This window comes from Oncorhynchus tshawytscha, linkage group LG28 (genome assembly GCF_018296145.1).
Source record: "Oncorhynchus tshawytscha isolate Ot180627B linkage group LG28, Otsh_v2.0, whole genome shotgun sequence".
NCBI classification, from domain to species: domain Eukaryota; kingdom Metazoa; phylum Chordata; class Actinopteri; order Salmoniformes; family Salmonidae; genus Oncorhynchus; species Oncorhynchus tshawytscha.
In genome coordinates this window covers 12,880,230-12,899,734 of record NC_056456.1, presented here as the reverse complement: position 1 = coordinate 12,899,734, position 19,505 = coordinate 12,880,230, and the positions used below count along the sequence as shown (strand labels likewise).

The following is a 19,505-nucleotide window of genomic DNA, read 5'->3' as shown; positions in this document are numbered from 1 at the left end:
TACCCTCTGTAGCACCTTACGGTCGGATGCCGAGCAGTTGCCATACCAGGCGGGGATGCAACTGATCAGGATGATCTCGATGGTGCAGCTGTATAACTTTTTGAGGATCTGGGGCCCCATACCAAATCTTTTCAGTCTCCTGAGGGGGAAAAGGTATTGTCGTGCCCTCTTCACGACTGTCTTGGTGTGTTTGGACCATGATAGTTTGTTGGTGATGCGGACACTAAGGAACTTGAAACTCTCGACCCGCTCCACTACAGCCCCATCTATGTTAATGGGGGCCTGGCTGACCCGCCTTTTCCTGTAGTCCACGATCAGCTCCTTTGTCTTGCTCACATTGTGGGAGAGGTTGTTGTCCTGGCACCACACTGCCAGTTCTCTGACCTCCTCCCTATATTATCGTTGTCGGTGATCGTTCACTGTTGAGTCATCAGCAAACTTAATGATGCAGTTGGAGTCATGCTTGGCCACACAGTCGTGGGTGAACAGGATGTACAGGAGGGGACTAAGCATGCACCCCTGAGGGGCCCCAATGTTGAGGATCAGCATGGCAGATGTGTTGTTGCCTACCCTTACCACCTGAGGCCGGCTCTTCAGGAAGTCTAGGATCCAGTTGCAGAGGGAGGTGTTTAGTCCCAGGTTCATTAGTTTAGTGATGAGCTTTGTGAGCACTATGGTGTTGAACATTGAGCTGTAGTCGATGAACAGCATTCTCACATAGGTGTTCCTTTTGTCCAGGTGGGATTATGGAGTACAATTGAGATTGTGTCATCTGTGGATCTGTTGGGGCGGTATTCAAATTAGAGTGGGTCTAGGGTTTCCGGTATAATTGTGTTGATGTGAGCAAGGACCAGCCTTTCAAAGCACTTCATGGCTAACAACGTGAGTGCTATGGGGCGATAGTCATTTAGGGTGGTTACCATCACTTTCTTGGGCACAGGGACTATTGTGGTCTGCTTAAAGCATGTAGGTATTACAGACTCAGTCAGGGAGAGGTTGAAAATGTCAGTGAAGACACTTGCCAGTTGGTCCGCGCATGCTCCGAGTACATGTCTTAGTAATCCGTCTGGGCCCTGTGGCCTTGTGAATGTTGACCTGTTAAGGTCTTTCTCACATCGGCTACGGAGAGTGCGATCACACAGTCACCCGGAACAGCTGGTGCTCTCATGCATGCTTCATTGTTGCTTGCCTCGAAGCGAGCATAAAATACATTTAGCTCGTCTGGTAGACTTGCGTCACTGGGTAGCTCACGGCTGGTTTCCCTTTGTGGTCCATATTAGTTTGCAAGCCCTGCCACATACGACAACACTTTGCCTGTTTGATGGTTTGTCTGAGGGCATAGCAGGATTTCTTATAAGCGTCCGGATTAGTGTCCCGCTCCTTGAAAGTGGCAGCTCTAACCTTTAGCTCGGTGCAGATGTTGCCTGTAAACCATGGCTTCTGGTTGGGATATGTATGTATGGTCACTGTGGGGACGACGTCATCAATGCACTTATTGATGAAGCCGGTGACTGAGGTGGTATACTCCTCAATGACATTGGATGAATCACGGAACATATTCCAGTCTGTGCTAGTGAAACAGTCTTGTAGCATAGCAGCCGCGTCATCTTACCACTTCCGTATTGAGCGAATCACTGGTACTTCCTGCTGTAGTTTTTGCTTGTTAGCAGGAATCAGGAGGATAGAATTATGGTCAGATTTGCCAAATGGAGGGTGAGGGAGAGCTTTGTATGCGTTTCTGTGTGTGGAGTAAAGGTGGTCTATAGTTTTTTTTCCTCTGGTTGCACATGTAACAGGCTGGTCGAAATGAGGTAAAACGGATTTAAGTTTGCCTGCATTAAAGTCCCCGGCCACTAGGAGCGCCGCTTCTAGATGAGCATTTTCTTGTTTGCTTATGGTTTTATACAGCTCGTTGAGTGCGGTCATAGTACCAGCATCGGTTTGTGGTGGTGAGTAGACAGCTACGAATAATATAGATGAAAACTCTCTTGGTAAATAGTGTGGTCTACAGCTTATCATGAGGAACTCTACCTCAGGCAAACAATACCTTGAGACTTCTTTAATATTAGACATTGCGCACCAGCTGTTATTGAAAAATAGACTCCCCCACCCCTCATCTTACCAGACGTAGCTGCTCTGTCCTTCTAATGCACGGAAAACCCATCCAGCTCTATATTATCCGTGTCGTCGTTCAGCATTGACTCGGTGAAACATAAGATATTACAGTTTTTAATATCCCTTTGGTAGGATAGTCTCGATCGCCGATCATCCAGTTTATTTTCCAGTGATTGCACGTTGGCCAATAGAACGGATGGTAGAGGCGGTTTATCTACTTGCCGACAAATTCTCACAAGGCACCCTTAACTCCGCCCCCTGTATTTCTGTCTTTTCTTCATCCGAATGACAGGGATTTGGTTCTGGTCTTGGAAAAGCAGTATATCTTTTGTGTCGGACTCATTAAAGAAAACTTCTTTGTCCAGTTCGAGGTGAGTAGCCGCTGTTCTGATGTCCAGAAGCTCTTTTCGGTCATAAGAGACAGTAGCAGCAACATTATGTACAAAATAAGTTAAACAATGCGAAAAAACTAACAAAATAGCACAGTTAGTTAGAAGCCCGTAAAACGGCAGCCATCCTCTCCGGCGCCATTACCGGTAATAACCAACATCCCCTAACCCAGGTTGGCTCTTGGTTGGCTGGGGTGTTTGAGGAGGACTCGGAACAAATAGTAGAGAGAAAATCCATAAATCCAAATTGTATTTGGGTAAAGCCCCAGGACCATCTGGTAAAGGTCACCATAGTCATTACTATGATAGTCCCTCCACACCCTGCCGCAGCCAAAAAGCGACCCTTTCACCTCTTTCTCACACACACAGATACACATTGCTCGTCTTCCTGGAAAGAGCCACTCGGAGGGTCTGCTTTACACACCTGACTGAACTCAGTAAACTATGCTCTCTGGGTTTCCATGACAACCCTTGAAATGAAGTGAGAGGGGACGGGGATGGTGCAGGTGAGGGTTACACAGAGGGAAAGCACTTAAAAACCAACTGGGAAATAACATTGACCTAAGAGGACTATGTCTGACCAAAGTGTTTGACAATGTGGACAATATAAATAGATGTAGATTGATCTTGAGAAAAACAAAGATATTGCATTGTGTGCATGTGTACATTGTTGAAAAAAATGTACAGTATGATTGTAAAAATACATGTCAGTAGGCTACATCAAAATGTCAACAACCTACCTCTTCACTCTTGAGTGGGCTGTTAAATCTAGAAACACCACTCCACTAACTAGCAGCTGTAACATGATGACCGGCGAGTACCAACAATTTCACATGACAAATGTCGTACGACTGGAGGGGGGCTGGCGACTCTAGGAGTGATGAGTTATTGTTTTTAAGAGAGTTAAAGGAGACAGTGGCATTGGTCTGGGGGAAAGTGAGGATTTGACCCCTGATAGATTTTATACTGTACGCCATTGCGAGCTCAGAAGTTTAAATAGAGCTGTTGTAAAAACAGACAACAGACTGAACTGAAGTAAATCTCTCAGTTTGCTGTTTGACTTGTGGACTTTGACTTTGATCTTCCTCGGCTCCAATGAAAATGGATACTGTATAACCGAGAACAAACAGTGACAAGGGAGAGCGAGTCAAAGGGAGTGAAAGAACGAGAGATTGGGGAGAGCGTAATCTTCAACAACATAGCAAATAAGGTCTTGGCTCATCATTGGTGTACAAATAACTACACAGGTGTCATAAGCAATCAGCGCTGTGGTGTTTTAACAGTAATTTGATTGTGGGTGACACACTGGGTGTGTGAGCAAATGCACTCAAAAAGCATATATTTTGGGTGAGCATTTAGGCTAGAGGGCAAAAGGCAGAGCAAGCAAAGGGCATGACAAATGCTTCTCAAGCCATTGGAAACCAGTTATTTCTGACATTTTTTGGGGGGGGGGGTTCAAATACTTCTATCAATTTTAACACAGAAATGGATTAGCCTAACCCGCCACAGTTCTTAATCTTAGCCTATCTATTTATTTTAAAATCACCCAAGTTTGATAGCAGACAGCAACCATGTTTGATACAGGGATAGACTGTTTTTACATGCATATCTGATTGGATATAGCATTTGATTACTGAATTGTCAGCCTCAATTTACTTCAGAGTTGCTTTATTCTTTCTGGGAGCTAATCAGGAACATTTCTGGGAAATCTTTAGCTGGGGACATGTCACCAAAATCGTCTGGTCACCCTATATCACACAAGCCTATGTGCCTAGGCTGCATGTCACTGCTGTAGTTGCAGATCCAGAAAAACGGAGCCATTGAGGCCACCTGAAACTTGTTTAAAAGTCAGACTGTTGCAATTAGTCTAGGTGAGACAGACAGCGCATGTCAGTGAGAGATTGCTTTCGCACTTTGCAAACTGCTGTATATTTCAGATTGAGAGAAACAAATGATTTGCACAATTTAAAAACAAATGGGAAAAAAAGAGAAAATAATGATTTAAGAAAGTTACATTTTATTGTTAAGCATACCTCTCTCAGCTCCTTCTCGATCTGCACCGCGCGCTGCACAATGGGTCCGCGCACGGCATACTCCACATTCTTCACATTGGGGTTCATGGTGTCGATGGTCAAAACCTTGTTCTGGGAGAACACTGCATTGTCGGTCATTTTCTCTTGGACAAGTCCACGCGGCGGTTCACTGACTCCTGAAAGTGCTCTACTCTGGGAAGAGAAAGGTGACAGCGGAGAGGGGATCATCACTGAGCGGACACCAGAGGTGAGGTGTCCCGCGGGGTATTGTGCCCCATTGCCGAAAAAACGGTAATTTTCTCTGGTTATAACGCGCAAACTTTTGGATGACAACATTTGCCCTATGCGCGAAGCAGACATGTCACAATATTATATCTCGTTACGTTAGTTGTGAAGCGCTGCGACCAACCCCCACGCTCAATGAATGCACACAGACAGACAACTGTGTGTTGTCCAACTGGCAAACTTTTAAATATTTTTTTAAAGCCGGCCAGACCTTTGTACCTTACAATTTCCACAACCCTGTTATTCACAGACTGGGGCACTATTTTCAACCTGAAATGTATGTCTTCTGCACAGTACATATATTGTAACATTACTCCCCCATGTGAGTTTTATCCAACCTCCATCCCCTCATTTCCCCATTACGCACCGATAAATTGTCCGTCAGGCTAAGATCTCCAGTTTCCGAAACGACAGACACAAGCGACACGCCTATGCGAGGAGATCTGGGGCAGCTGCAAACTTTCACCCTTTCCGTGCAACTTCTTCTCTTTCGATTGTCAACACACACCCGGCGGCGCGCTCTAACCTATTGGGTGGAGACTACAGGCCTGGTTATTCTGTAGAAATTGAGCGTAACTCCTCCTATTTGGACACGAGCCCAGTTCTCTCACTGTTGGAGCAATGTACAGTATTTGCACGAAATGTGCACGGCGCTCGACTAGATACTTTTTAAGAGCGCTCCACTCTAAGCTAGTTCCGTTTTTAGTGTGAATGACTGAGGTTGATGTCGCTTTATCACTCCCGTTTATACCATATTTACAGTAGTGTAAAGTACTTAAGTAAAAATACTTTAATGGACTAATATAGGAGTTTTTTTGGGTATCTGTACTTTACTTTACTATTTATATTTCTGACAACTTTTACTTCACTACATTCGTAAAGAAAATATTGTACTTTTACTCCATACATTTTCTCTGACAACCCAAGATACTCCTTACAATTTAAATGCTTAGTAGACCAGTAAAACTGAAATTCACACACTTATCAAGAGAACAAGTGGTCATCCCTACTTCACTAAACACAAATGCATCTTTTGTAAATACTTTCTGAGTGTTGGTGTGTGCCCCTGGATATCCATACATTTTAAAAACAAGAACATGGTGCCATCTGCTTTACTTCGTATAAGGAATTTTAAATGATTTATACTTTTACTTTTGATACTTAAGTATATTTTAGCAACTAAATGTAATTTTGATACTTAAGTATATTTAAAACCAAATACCTTTCGACTTTTCCTCAAGTATTATTTTACTAGGTGACTTTCACTTTTACTTGAGTAACTTTTCTATTAAGGTATCTTCCTAAATTAAATGTTCAATGCAGCCATTTTTATCTCAATATGAAATTATTTCTGGGTAACTATTAAGTACCCAACTGTGACTGTTTTCAATTAAAATGGTCAAAAAGAAGCCATTTCTCAAGCTACATTTTTGCTTGGACCAGTGCTGGAAAAAGTACCCAATTGTCATACTTGAGTAAAAGTAAAGATACCTTAATAAGAAAGTTACTCAGGTTAAAGTGAAAGTCACCTAGTAAAATAATACTTGAGGAAAAGTCTAAAAATATTTGGTTTTAAATATACTTAAGTATCAAAAGTACATGTAATTGCTCAAATATACTTAAGTATCAAAAGATAAAATGATTTCAATTAAGCAAAGCAGGTGGCACCATTTTCTTGTTTTAAAAATGTATGGATAGCCAGGGGAACACTCCAACACTCAGACATAATTTACAAATGATGCATGTGTGTTCAGTGAGTCTGCCAGATCAGAGGAAGTATGGAGGAACAGGGATGTTCTCTTGATAAGTGTATGAATTGGATCATTTTCCTGTCCTGCTAAGCATTCCAAATGTGCCAAGTACGTTTGGGTGTCAGGGAAAATGTATGGAGTAGAAAGTATATTATGTTCCTTAGGAATGTAGTGAAATAAAAGTAGTCAAAAACATAAATAGTCATGTAAAGTACAGATACCCCAAAAATTACTGAAGTAGTACTTTGAAGTATTTTTACTTAAGTACTACACCACTGGCTAGGACTGGTTTGATTGGGGAGGGAAAAACTGAAGGAAAAAAAGCTGTTGGTAGAGAGGTTTGGAACTCTTTCTTATTGGTCTATTAACTCATTTATACAACAGGTGGGTCTAATCCTGGATGCTGATTGGATAAAACTGCATTCCAGCTGGTGTCTATTCCACAAGTTTACCACCGGCTAAAGCTACAAAGTTCAAATGCCTATTTACACTGGCAAGAAAAAAGATTTAAGTGCTTTTGAACAGGATATGGTAGTACTGTAAGTGCAAGGCAAACCGGTTTGAGTGTGTCAAGAATTGCAACGTTGCTGGGTTTTTCACACTCAACAGTTTCCTGTGTGTATCAAGAATGGTCCACCACCTAAAGGACATCCAGGCAACTTGACACAACTGTGAGAAGCCTTGTCCTGAAAAACAGCTTCTATCTCTACTCCATCAGACTGTTAAACAGCCATCACTAACACAGAGGCTGCTGCCTACATACATACTTGAAATCAATGGCTACTTTAATAAATGGATCACTAGTCACTTTAATAATGCCACTTTAATAATGTTTACATATCTTGCATTACTCATCTCATATGTATATACTGTATTTTATACCATCTATTGCATCTTGCCTATGCCACTCAGTCATTGCTCATCCATATGGGGCGGCAGGGTAGCCTAGTGGTTAGAGCATTGGACTAGTAACAGAAAGGTTGCAAGTTCAAATCCCCGAGCTGACAAGGTACAAATCTGTCATTCTGCCCCTGAACAGGCAGTTAACCCACTGTTCCTAGGCTGTCATTGAAAATAAGAATTTGTTCTTAACTGACTTGCCTAGTTAAATAAAGTTTAAAAAAAATATGTATATATTCTTATTCCTTTACTTAGATTTGTGTGTATTAGGTAGTTGTTGCGGAATTGTTAGATTGCATGTTAGATATTATGGAACTGTCAGAACTAGAAGCACAAGCATTTTGCTACAATCGCAATAACATCTGCTAACCATGTGTATGTGACCAACATGGGCCAGCACCTCTGTGGAACACTTGACACCTTGTAGAGTCTATGCCCCGACAAATTGAGTCTGTGCTGAGGGCAAAATGAGGTGCAATTCAATATTAGGAAGGTTTTTCCTAATGTTTTGTACATTCACTCGGAGTAATTGTTACAAGGACCGTATGAGATTAATTGGCCCCACGCTGTTATAAATGGGGATTTATTTAAAATTAAAATTAAAATGTTCCTGCATTGCAGTTGGTCTTTCCCTCAATGGCTTGATCTCTGTCCTCAATGGGTGTTATATAACTATGGATAACATATGATCATTAACTAATGTTATGATGGAGTTGGTTATTACCTGCTACCATCTGGATACAATCTGTTAATGGTTTGCTTTGTCCTATTGCTCATCACCCTGCCCGCTATAGTGATAAAGTCCAACTTGCTCTGCCACAACAAAATCTTTATCTACATTGCCTTCAAAAAGTATTCATAACCCTTGATTTTTTCTGCATTTTGTTGTTGCAGCCTGAATTTAAAATGGATTCAATTGAAATGTGTGTGTTTTTTTACACAAGCCTTCACACAATACACCATAATATCAAAGTAGAATGATGTTTTTGAAATGTTTACAAATTAATTAAAAATTTAAATCTGAAATGTCTTGAGTCAATAAGTATTCAACCCCTTTATTATGGCAAGCTTAAATAAGTTCGGGAGTAAAAATGTGCTCAACATGTCACATAATCATTTGCATGGACTCACTGTGTGCAATAATAATGTCGTGCAGTGCTGCTACTCAGTCGTGCAGTGAATTTCAAACATAGATTCAACCACAAAAACCTGGGAGGTTTTCCAATGCCTCGCAAAGAAGGTACAAAAAAAAGCAGCCATTGAGTACTTTGAGCATGGTAAAGTTATTAATTACACTTTGGATGGTGTTCAATACACCCAGTCACAACAAAGATACAGGTGTCCTTCCTAACCCAGTTGCTGGAGAGGAAGGAAACCGCTCAGTGATTTCACCATGAGACCAATGGTAACTTTAAAATAGTTAGAGTTTAATGGCTGTGATAGGAGAAAACTGAGGATGGATCAACATTGTAGTTACTCCACAATACTAACAAAATTAACAATGAAAAGAAGGAAGTCAAAACGCAATTACCTTTTTGTCCTGAAGGGATATTATTATGCTTGGGGAAAATCCAATACAACAAATTACTGAGTACCACTCTCCATATTTTCAAGCATGGTGTGGCTGCATCATGTCATGGGTATGCTTGTAATCGTTAAGGACTGGGGAGTTTTTCAGGATAAAAAATAAACGGAATGGAGCTAAGCACAGTCAAAATCCTTTTCACCAGACACTGGGAGATGAATTTACCTTTCAGCAGGACAATAACCTAAAACACAAGGCCAAATCTACACTGGAGTTTCTTACCAATAAGACAGTGAAGGTCCCTGAGTGGCCGAGTTACAGTTTTAACTTAAATCTGCTTGAAATCAATGAGAAGACCTGAAAATGGTTGTTGAAAAAAATGATGGGCAAATGTTGCACAATCCAGGTGTGGAAAGCTCTTAGAGACTTACCTATAAAGACACACAGCTGTAATCACTGCCAAAGGTGATTCTAACATGTATTGACTCAGGTGGTTGAATCAAGATAAATTATTTTCATGATGTTGAGATGTGTCTGTTACTTGAACTCTGTGAAGAATTTATTTGAGCTGCAATTTCTGAGGCTAGTAACTCTAATGAACTTATCCTCTGCAGCAGAGGTAACTCTCTCGGGTCTTCCTTGCCTTTACCTTGTCAATTCGGGGATTCAATCCAACAACTTTTTGGTTACTGGGATTCGATCCAGCAACCTTTCAGTCACTAGGCTACCTGCCGCCCCATGCCATCTTCGTTCTCGATTCGTGGAAACAGGAGTGTCATAAAATGTCAGTGTCCAGTTGCAGGGGTTCTGTTTGAATTTAGAAAATGCTCAGTTATTAAAATAAAACATTTTGCCTCATGTGTACGCCACCATCTTGTCTATTTCAAGTAGTCTCTTATTGATCGAGACAGGTGAGTGTGAACCCCAAATGATGACAGACACCGGTCTCGATTCATTGACCATTTATATCCAAGTTTCATCTGGTTTATACTAATGATTATGGATATATTGACAAGATGCATGTCTCTCTGCCCTAACAATGGGAGTCGTTGTCCACAAAGCATGCCGGCTGGCTGTCTAGCTCCCGCCTATCATTTCTTTGGATTAGTGGATACATCTCATTATTGTAATCCTTTAGATATTCAATGAGGATTGTTGACGTCAACATCCTGTATTCAATGGAGAGAAATGCTATGCTTACTAGCCTCATGCCATGAATATGCATAGCCATCTCGAGACAACTCCGATATAAAGTGTTTTTCTCAAAGTTGCCTGGATGTCACGTCCTTATATCAGGTACACTCGTAACTTAAGCATTACGAAACTTCTATTCGATAAAATAAACCTCATGTAGCAAATAAGCCATACGTTTTTTTGTTGACCAAATTTGACACCCTCGACCCTTCATATAAAACTCCTTGCTTGGTGGGCGAAACAAAGAAAAATCACCACCTGCTGGAGGGAGACAGATTTTCCGCCGAATTGGCCATCTCAATGAATTCAATTCAATATCCTCTATTGACATGGAAAGTAAATGCTTACTGTGTCAAAGTAAACATATAGCGACAATGGTCAAAGACAGGAATATACTAGACTATTTGTAATAAAGCAATAATAATGATAATCATCATAAGAGCAATTACAACAACAAAAATGAATAAAGAATAGGCCAATATGAATAATCACACTACACTTCTAACTGGCTGTCCCTCAGGTTGCGGCAGGAGGCCACAAATGTGGCTGCTAAAAGACAGAATTTAGTTTTTTTCACCAAGTATGTAGTTGTGTGTCTTTACCATTTAGATTTTCAAATTCTTCTTATTGTTTTCACATTTTTGGGAAGAATGTATATCTTATGTCAGTATATCTGTCAAGGTTTGAAAGAGAATGCAGCACTGTCTCCATCTCTTCCTGCGGGCAGAATGATGACAGCATGTCCTCTCCGGGCAGCCAGGTTTGCCTGTGACAACCGGTTTCTATGGCCAGGCTGTGCTCACAGTATGTACATAGTGTTTTCCTCAGTTTTCTATCAGTCACAGTGGTCAGATAGTACACAGTGGCAGACTGTCTGTTTAGAGCCAAATAGCATAGAAGTTTACTTCAATTTTTTGTGGTTTCTTTCCAATAGGTGATATTTCTATTTTTGCTTTGTGATCATTTGAATGGGACAGATTTTCTATGTGCTGTCCTGAGGCTAGTGGTTAGAGAATTAAGCCTCAGGACCAGCTAGCTTATGGCTCTTCTTTATGGTCAACTCTTGGCACTTGATAATTTTGTAAATGGTAGGAGTGGGGGTCACTTGTTTTTAAATGATTATAACATTTGGTGGCTATTTTTTTTAATATTAATGAATCAGAAGAGGGAATTTGCCTAATTCTGCCCTGCATGCGTTGTTTTGAGTTTCTCTGCAGTCTGAGGATGTGCTTACAGAATTCCGCATATTTCAATTTGGTGTTTGTTCCTTTTGTCAAATTCTTGTTTTGGAAGCGGACCACACACTTCACTGCCGTAGTACAATTGGTTCTATTCTGGATTTGAATATTTTGAGCCAGATCCTAATGGGTATGTCTAATTTGATAGATATCTGAATGGCATAGAAAGCCCTCCTTGCTTTGTCTTTCAGTTAACTCACGGCCAGGTTGAAGTTCCCTGTAAGAGCTGATTTTTTTTGTCCCAAAAATGTGTAGGTGTGTGTGTGTTCTATAGGCGTGAAGCCCAGTAAAAATGTTATTTTTGAGATTGACTGTCAGGGCCCAGGTCTGCCAGAATTGTTGCGGATCATCCATTTGTTGCTGTAACCCCGCTTTTGTGGGGGACAGCAGCACCAGGCCATCTGCATACAGGAGGCATTTTATTTCAGTGTTGTTTAGAGTGAGACCCGTGGGCTGTTGATTGTTCAGTCAAAAGTTTGGACACACCTACTCATTCCAAGGTTTTTCTTTATTTTTACTATTTTCTACATTGTAGAATAATAGTAAAGACATCAAAACTATGAAATAACACACATGGAATCATGTAAAAACCACAAAAGTGTTAAAAAAATTACATATATTTTATATTTGAGATTCTTCAAAGTAGCCACCCTTTGCCTTGATGACAGCTTTGCACACTCTTGGCATTCTCTCGACCTTGCTTCATGAGATAGTCACCTAAAAAGCATTTCAATTAACAGCTGTGTCTTGTTAAAAGTTAATTTGTGGAATTTCTTTCCTTCTTAATGCATTTGAGCCAATCAGTTGTGTTGTGACAAGGTAGGGGTGGTATACAGAAGAGCCCTATTTGGTTAAATACCAAGTCCATATTCTGGCAAGAACAGCTCAAATAAGCAAAGAGAAACGACTGTCCATCATTACTTTAAGACATGAAGGTCAGTCAATCCGGAAAATTTCAAGAATTATGAAATTAAGTGCAGTTGCAAAAACCATTGAGTGCTATGATGAAACTGGCTCTCATGAGGAACGCCACAGGAAAGGAAGACCCAGAGTTACCTCTGCTGCAGAGGATAAGTTCATTAGAGAGTTACCAGCCTCAGAAATTGCAGCCCAAATAAATGCTTCACAGAGTTCAAGTAAGAGACACATCTCCTTGTGAGATGCAGAATAGGTGAACAGATCTCCGGATGTGTGGTTCCCATCGTGAAGCATGGAGGTTTGATGGTGTGGGGGTGCTTTGCTGGTGACACTGTCAGTGATTTATGTAGAATTCAAGGCACACTTAACCAGCATGGCTACCACAGCATTCTGCAGCGATACGCCATCCCATCTGGTTTGCACTTAGTGGGACTATTTGATTTTCAACAGGACAATGACCCAAAACACACCTCCAGTCTGTGTAAGGGCTATTTGACCAAGAAAGAGAGTGATGGAGTGCTGCATCACCTAACCTGGCCTCAACCCAATTGAGATGAGTTGGACTGCAGAGTGAATGAAAAGCAGCCAACAAGTGGTCAGCATATGTGGGAACTCCTTCAAGATGGTTGGGAAAGCATTCCAGGTGAAGCTGGTTGAGAGAATGCCAAGAGTGAGCAAAGATGTCATCAAGACGGTGTGGCTACTTTGAAGAATTTAAAATATATTTTGATTTGTTTAATACTTGTCATTACTACATGTTTCCATATGTGTTATTTCATAGTTTTGATGTCTTCACTATTATTCTACAATGTAGAGTAAAAATAGTAAAAATAAAGAAAAACACTTGAATGAGTAGGTGTGTCCAAACTTTTGACTGGTACTGTACGTTAAATAGACTTGAGCTTAAGTTTTTCCTGTTTCACAGTGTGCCCTTGGGAAAATATATGTGTGTGTTTACTTCCAATTTGACTGCATTATTTCTATACATTGATTTGATGACATTTATTTTTCCACCCATACAACTTTTAAAAAATTTAATTTGAAAAAAATGCCTGAATGACAAATTGAATCAAAGGCTTTTTGAAAATCCACAAAGCTAGAAAAATGTTTCGTTTTGATTCACATTTATCAATTAGGGTGTGTAGGGTATAAATGTGACCTGATGTTTGATAATTTGGTAGGAATCCAATTTGACTTTTGCTCAGGATATTGTGTTCACTGAGGCAGTGTAGTAATCTGTTGTTTATGATGGCACAGAATATTTTCCCCAGGTTGCTGTTCCCACAAATGCCACAGTAATTGTTTGGATCAAATTTGTCTCAATTAAAAAATATATTGTTATTAGTCCTTGGTTGTAGATGTCAAGGAAAAAGCCTACACTCACAGCTATATATGTATTTTTTGTACTTTTTACCCCCTTTCTCTCACCACTTTCGTGATATCCAATTGTTGGTTATAGTCTTATCCCATCGCTGCAACTCCCGTACAAACTCGGGAGGCGCGAAGGTCGAGAGCTATTGCATCCTCCGAAACACGACCCTGCCAAGCCGCACTTCTTCTTGACACACTGCTCGCTTAAACCGGAAGTTAACCGCACCAATGAGTCGGAGGAAACACCGTCCAGCTGGCAACCACAGTCACCTTGCAGGCGCCCAGCCCGCAACAGGGAGTCACTAGAGTGCGATGGGACAAGGGCATCCCGGCCAGCCAAATCCTCCCCTAACCTGGAATACGCTGGGCCAATTATGCGCCGCCTCATGAGTCTCCTGGTCGCAGCCGTCTTCGACACAGCCCGGGATCAAACCCGGGTCTGTAGTGACGCCTCAAGCACTGCGATGCAGTGCCTTAGACCGCTGTGCCACCCGGTAGGCCCCTACATTCAAAACTTTAAATAGTTTGAGTGTTGCAGTGCTAAATTTGTGGTCTGAATTTGATAAATTCGTTAAAAATTCTGTCATGACCACAAGCTGTTTTTTTTTTTTTTACTATAGATACCCCAATAACCCAAACAGAACTAACAGGTTCTGGTTGTCTTAAATGGCTGATTCAAGAATTAGACATTTTTCATCGATTTTTTTTGTTGTTCCGAATCTATTTTAATATGTATATATAATTGTTCAAAGTGAGTTTTCAATTAGTCACCATTTTGGATATCACATTTTTCCTCGGTGTGGTTTGTTTAGGCAGTTCTAACTTTCCCAAAAGTTGTTTGAATTAATGGATTCCTCAATTTCATTGGATGATGTCTGATGTGTTGTTCTTTTTTTGTTCTGGAGTCTATTCTTTCAGGGTTGCCCAATACTGAAGGCGCAGATTCTGGTTCTCTGTTTTTGGCTGGATAGTCCTACGTTTTTCTGTTATAGATTTGCAAATCATAATCAAACTCTTATTTTTGGGATTGTTTTTATGTGTCTTTTTAAAAATTGGATAAGGATGCCAATTTGTCACAATGTTGTTAATGTTTTGTACACCCAAATTGACATCTTCCTTATTGTGATGAAATGTGGGGGCCATAAAGTTGTCTAGGAAGGGTTTCATTTTGGATTTCTTGCTTTCTGGTAGTTTTCCATGCTATTCTTAGGCCATCTACAGTGCATTCGGAAAATATTCAGACCTCGACTTTTTCCACAGTTACGTTACAGCCTTATTCTAAAATGGATAGGTTCTCTCAATCTACACACAATACCCCATAATGACGAAGCAAAGACAGGTTTTTAGAAATGTTTAAAATGTATAAAATAAAAAAAACATGAAATATCACATTTACATAAGTATTCAGACCCAAAGGTGATGACTAAATTGGGAGTTTTCTAATCTGACTTCTCTATGTGACCATGTATGGAAATTGTCTTTCTGGGCCGAGCATCAGTTAAACTGCAGTACAGAAGCAAAACTGTAGGATCAGTACAAAACCGTGCTTCTAAACCGGAACCCTGTCCCATTCGCTACGAACTGGCCAGTCAGGTTTGAGAATGGTGTGTGCGCCTGTTCACGAGCTTCTTGTCTTAGTGTCGCATGCCGACTCGCAGGTCCTTTCAACATATCCGAAAAATTGAATGAGCAATTCAGGTGGTTTATAGATCAATTACACAGCGACAAGCACAAGATCGTGAATAAACCGGATATTTATTTACGCCCTAAGAACTATAAAAGGAAACCAACTAGCTCACGAATTAGCAATAAAAAGGTAAGTGTCAAATAGACAACCACAACGTTGGCAATGATGCAATGATATCATTTCAGTAGTAAAGCTATAGTTTATTCAATATTACTATCCTAAATGACTAATTATTCAAAGTTTGTCATGTATACCCATTCTTTTTTTACTACATATGTCATGCTGCATCTGACTTTTGTTACACATTGTAATAATACACTTAATAAACAGTCAACAATGTCATCACCATCAGCTATATTTCTGTCCACAGATGTGTATAGTCCTGAATGAAATGCAGTGTCTAAAGTTTAAACTATATGAATGATGCTTCTGGTGGAAATTAGCTTTCCAAAGATAAACTACAGAACATCCAAGACTGGTAGTCTCGTAGGTACAGTAGCTCCACTGAATATGGAAGTTTTAATCATGCAGATCAGGGATCTTTAAAATTGCTCCCGTCTCTGATATTTGGACTCAAATCTGAGTGCAACACATTCCATGGCTTTGGATCAGGTCAGAATCCACAGACTAATGTGATGATTCTATCCTCCATGTTATGTGAACCCTATTGCCCATCATCCATTGAAGACTGATTTGCTTTTTGGCATTATTGAATGCGATTTCTGATCTATGCATTTGTACCATAGTATTTCCACAGTATCAAGCGACCCACATCTATGTTGCTTAGCAACTGAGTACTCTACTTCTGCGTGTCAGCATTTCAAAGAAATGGTTAAAAAAAACGACTTCTCTATTCAACACCCCGTATATCAGATGCTCGCTCTGTAGTTTAAGGTTTCAGAAACAACTGACCATATCCAGGTAACCTCTTGACACGTCCTATTACAACGAACACACGTTTCAAGTAAGTAGGGAATGTGTTCACTTTACGACAGACCTCATGTTTCTTCATAAACCTAATCTTTTGGCTTCAATTGTATTTTTGCTTATCCATATCTCCATCTCACCGTTCTTTTTTCCTCTAGCTGGAATGGAGAACAAAACAAATGGATCAGTGGAAGCTAAACTGTAAGTCTAGAGTCTAGGGGTTTTAATTGTGAGGCTGTAGATAAGGGATAAGATTGGGCTGTCCTCCTGCCTTGTCCCTATACCCATTTTCCTGTTCTGTCTTTTTCGAGTGTGGCGGAGAATGGCCAGCTGCCGGACCCTGCAGACTGGGCATTTACTGATGTCGTCAATTATTTCAAAGCTGCAGGATTTGATGAGCAGGCTACTGCTTTCCAGGACCAGGTAAAGATAGTAATTTACTAACCTTGCAAGTTGCTCTTTCTTCCCTCTCGTGTGGGTAAGAGCTTCCCAATCCCTTCCATTTGTTATTGTTGTAGGAAATCGATGGCAAGTCTCTGCTCCTGATGACACGGAATGATGTCCTGACTGGTCTTTCTATCAAACTGGGGCCAGCACTGAAGATCTACGAGTACCACGTGAAACCACTTCAAACTCAGCACCTGAAGAGTAATGCTAATGCACCACTGCATGCCCCTCAACGTGTAACAAGATAATCACGAGGCAGGACGGACAGACCAGTCCGAAGAGATTTATAGACCCAAGAGGACAGTGGAAGATGACAGGGCTTAGAAAACTCTTGTGTGGTTGCATCTTGCATCCTTCTGAAAATATTATTTTACCTAAACTTAACAGATGCCAAATGATTTGAGCCATTACGTTTGTTGGTAGTTAACTGAGTGGTATCAGTTTATGAAACCAAACAAGACTTTAATTCTGAGGTCTTGGACATCATAAGATCATTTTACAGGTCTTAAAAAGTACAGGTTTATTTTTTCTTCTTCGAAGAGTTAGTCTCAAAGCAAATCAAGCAGATTCAACTGAATGGGTTATTTAATAGTGGACGATCCTTTTCAGATGGATGCAAACGGTGCACTAGATGTCTGACTTTGATGCGCTCTCTTCTACCATTGATCAGTATATATATATATATATATATAAATAAATCAAACTATGGAACAGTTTGATGCCGGTTAAGACTGGATGGTAATTAGTTTGAACCATACTTACTGATCCTCCATTACAGCCATTTCTCTTTTCCTAATAAGCCACTATTTAACTTAATCAAAAGATGCATCTATGAACATTATGCATGTCAATTGTAAATTTAAGCACAGGGATATAGGTTGCTGAATGTGTTCTTTGATTTCCTTATTCTTAACTATATGGCATTTTACTTTCGTGTTTGATGTGGATGCTTTTATCACGCATAACAGTGACATGCTGCTGCCTTTTGTATTGTAAAGTTTCCCTGTTCACATTTTGCCGTTAGAAACTACTTGCATCTTAAGTAAAGATTTGAGATGTAACACTGTCAGTCTTACCCAAGAACAATTAGCAAAAACACAGTCATGTAGAGAAAGAAGAATATTAATTTCTAAATACAAAAAGTCAAGAACAATGAATAAAATAGAAAAGGCACAATCATTTACTTGAAAACCACACAGTGCCATGAAAAATAAACCCTTCTCATCGTATCCTCGGTTGGCTGAGAATAGATGGCAAGTCTTCCTGACATGTTCTACACTTCATAAGATTATGTGGCAGTGGTTTGCCGTTGGCAATGAGGAGCAGTGTTGAGGTCAACTTTTTCCCTGTAGCATCAAAACGAAGGCCTGCGAGACAGGAAAACACAGAGGTACAATGTGATACTCTTGCACATTAAAGAACAGGTATTTATCTGTAACGCAATCAAAGACTAGCATGGAGTAGATCATCTGTTTCACTTTACTGATTTAGTGCAGCTTACAGGCCAATCAAGGCAAGAATCTCAATTGCATACTCCTTCTCAAAACCCATTGGCTGAGAAAGCAAGGAGGTCCCTACCCTCGCTACCCAGACTCCTTGCTCCAGCCAAATGCTACACCCACGGACGTTAGTTTCTTCTCCGCAATGTGTCTGGATCTGAGTAGCTCCCTGACCCTTCGCCAAATCCAAACACATTCGGGGCTGTCCAATTGGTCCAGAAACCAATGGGTTGGGCCAGAGCACACGTGGGTAAAGCAGTGGTTTGAAAATTCATAAGTCTTCGATACTCTGATTGGATAGAGATAATCCAATCGCTGATGACTTTTGCACAATTCAACTTGGTCACCACAAATTACTTCAATGACGGCAGTCTCTGATTAAAGTATGTAGCAAAAGACAGAGCAGCAGAATTGTGTAAGTAGTAAGGCTACCTCCAACCATCTTCTTCAATGGGTTTTGAGAAGGTGAGGACACGAGGAGTATGCAATTGAGATTCTCCAAAGGACTACATACACCAAAAAAGAAAGACTCACCAAAGAATGCTGTGGTCTGTCCTGTGTGTCTTCCTCACAAGAAGGAGCACACCTTCTGTGGTCTGAAGGGGTTTGTACTGGAGGACACCCCAGTGAGCAAGGGATCCTGGAGGGCATTTTGCATGCAGAACTGCTGAAGGTCTGCAGCTGCTTGGGACACCTGAAAAGACAAAGGAATATAGCTGTGAAAGGGAAGCTCTACCTGTTGCACTCCTAACTAGCTAGACTCCTGCAAGTCTGTAAATATCCTCCTTAAAAATGGGTGTTGTCAATAGTATGGTGTGAACACAGATGCTTGAATTAACGTTAGGCTTTTCCTGCTGTTCAATGACTGTTGGGAATAATTATCCTGGGGCGTTTGTGATTGTGTTTTCATGGCTAGATCTCCATTTGTGTGCCTAGATTCCACGCCCTTAGCGCTAGCTAGCTAACGTTACCGATGTTCGCTAGCTCGGACTAGTTTCGTGGGCATGTTTACCAAATAGATTTACGTGTGAAATAGATTCTTACCTTCACTCTGTTTATGCTCGCTTCAAAACGCAGCTGCTGGACAATTTTCTTCATCGCAACGAGGTTTGACGAGCCAGACATCTTTACTATTTCCTAGAAATGAAGCAGTGGGCTGTTAGCTCGACGGACGCGTAGACAAAGCACCGATGATCACACATCCGATTGTGACTTGCGCAGTCGCA

At 40.7% G+C, this 19,505-nt stretch overlaps 3 protein-coding genes across 5 annotated transcripts in view; 1 reads left to right on the top strand and 2 right to left on the bottom strand.

The window, feature by feature from the left end:
- LOC112226764 (alanine aminotransferase 2-like) overlaps positions 1-5,183 on the bottom strand; it is an 18,384-nt gene extending 13,201 nt beyond the window's left edge. The window contains exon 1 of the mRNA XM_024391297.2: positions 4,538-5,183. Within this exon, the coding sequence (XP_024247065.1) occupies positions 4,538-4,897 (360 nt within the window). The 5' untranslated portion in view covers positions 4,898-5,183. The remainder of the gene's footprint in view (positions 1-4,537) is intronic.
- On the top strand, positions 4,653-18,148 carry LOC112226762 (sterile alpha motif domain-containing protein 13). 3 transcript variants are annotated; one of them, XM_042307621.1, is made up of 4 exons: positions 4,653-4,784; positions 16,492-16,534; positions 16,645-16,756; positions 16,852-18,148. In XM_042307621.1, exons 2-4 carry the CDS (start codon positions 16,497-16,499, stop codon positions 17,026-17,028), a joined length of 327 nt encoding a protein of 108 aa, XP_042163555.1. In that variant the 5' UTR covers positions 4,653-4,784; positions 16,492-16,496; the 3' UTR covers positions 17,029-18,148. The 3 variants fall into 3 exon arrangements, with proteins under 3 accessions (XP_042163555.1, XP_024247063.1, XP_042163554.1); XM_024391295.2 differs by lacking the exon at positions 4,653-4,784 and adding an exon at positions 15,120-15,535; XM_042307620.1 differs by lacking the exon at positions 4,653-4,784 and adding an exon at positions 15,549-16,370.
- Positions 17,938-19,503, bottom strand: LOC112226763 (guanine nucleotide-binding protein G(I)/G(S)/G(O) subunit gamma-5). Its single transcript, XM_024391296.2, has 3 exons — positions 19,324-19,503; positions 18,814-18,973; positions 17,938-18,147 (listed from the first exon to the last, which is right to left on the bottom strand). Exons 1-2 carry the CDS (start codon positions 19,402-19,404, stop codon positions 18,848-18,850), a joined length of 207 nt encoding a protein of 68 aa, XP_024247064.1. The 5' UTR covers positions 19,405-19,503; the 3' UTR covers positions 17,938-18,147; positions 18,814-18,847.
- Between the last annotated feature and the right edge of the window lie 2 nt (positions 19,504-19,505).

Bases quoted from the DNA above. Each gene is read 5' to 3' on its own strand.
- LOC112226762 (XM_042307621.1), top strand. From the start codon at position 16,497: ATGGAGAACAAAACAAATGGATCAGTGGAAGCTAAACT. The intron at 16,535-16,644 runs GTAAGTCTAGAG...GTCTTTTTCGAG, and splicing joins GGATCAGTGGAAGCTAAACT to TGTGGCGGAGAATGGCCAGC. The intron at 16,757-16,851 runs GTAAAGATAGTA...TTATTGTTGTAG, and splicing joins CTACTGCTTTCCAGGACCAG to GAAATCGATGGCAAGTCTCT.
- LOC112226763 (XM_024391296.2), bottom strand. From the start codon at position 19,404: ATGTCTGGCTCGTCAAACCTCGTTGCGATGAAGAAAATTGTCCAGCAG. The intron at 18,974-19,323 runs GTAAGAATCTAT...TTGTCTTTTCAG, and splicing joins CGAGCATAAACAGAGTGAAG to GTGTCCCAAGCAGCTGCAGA.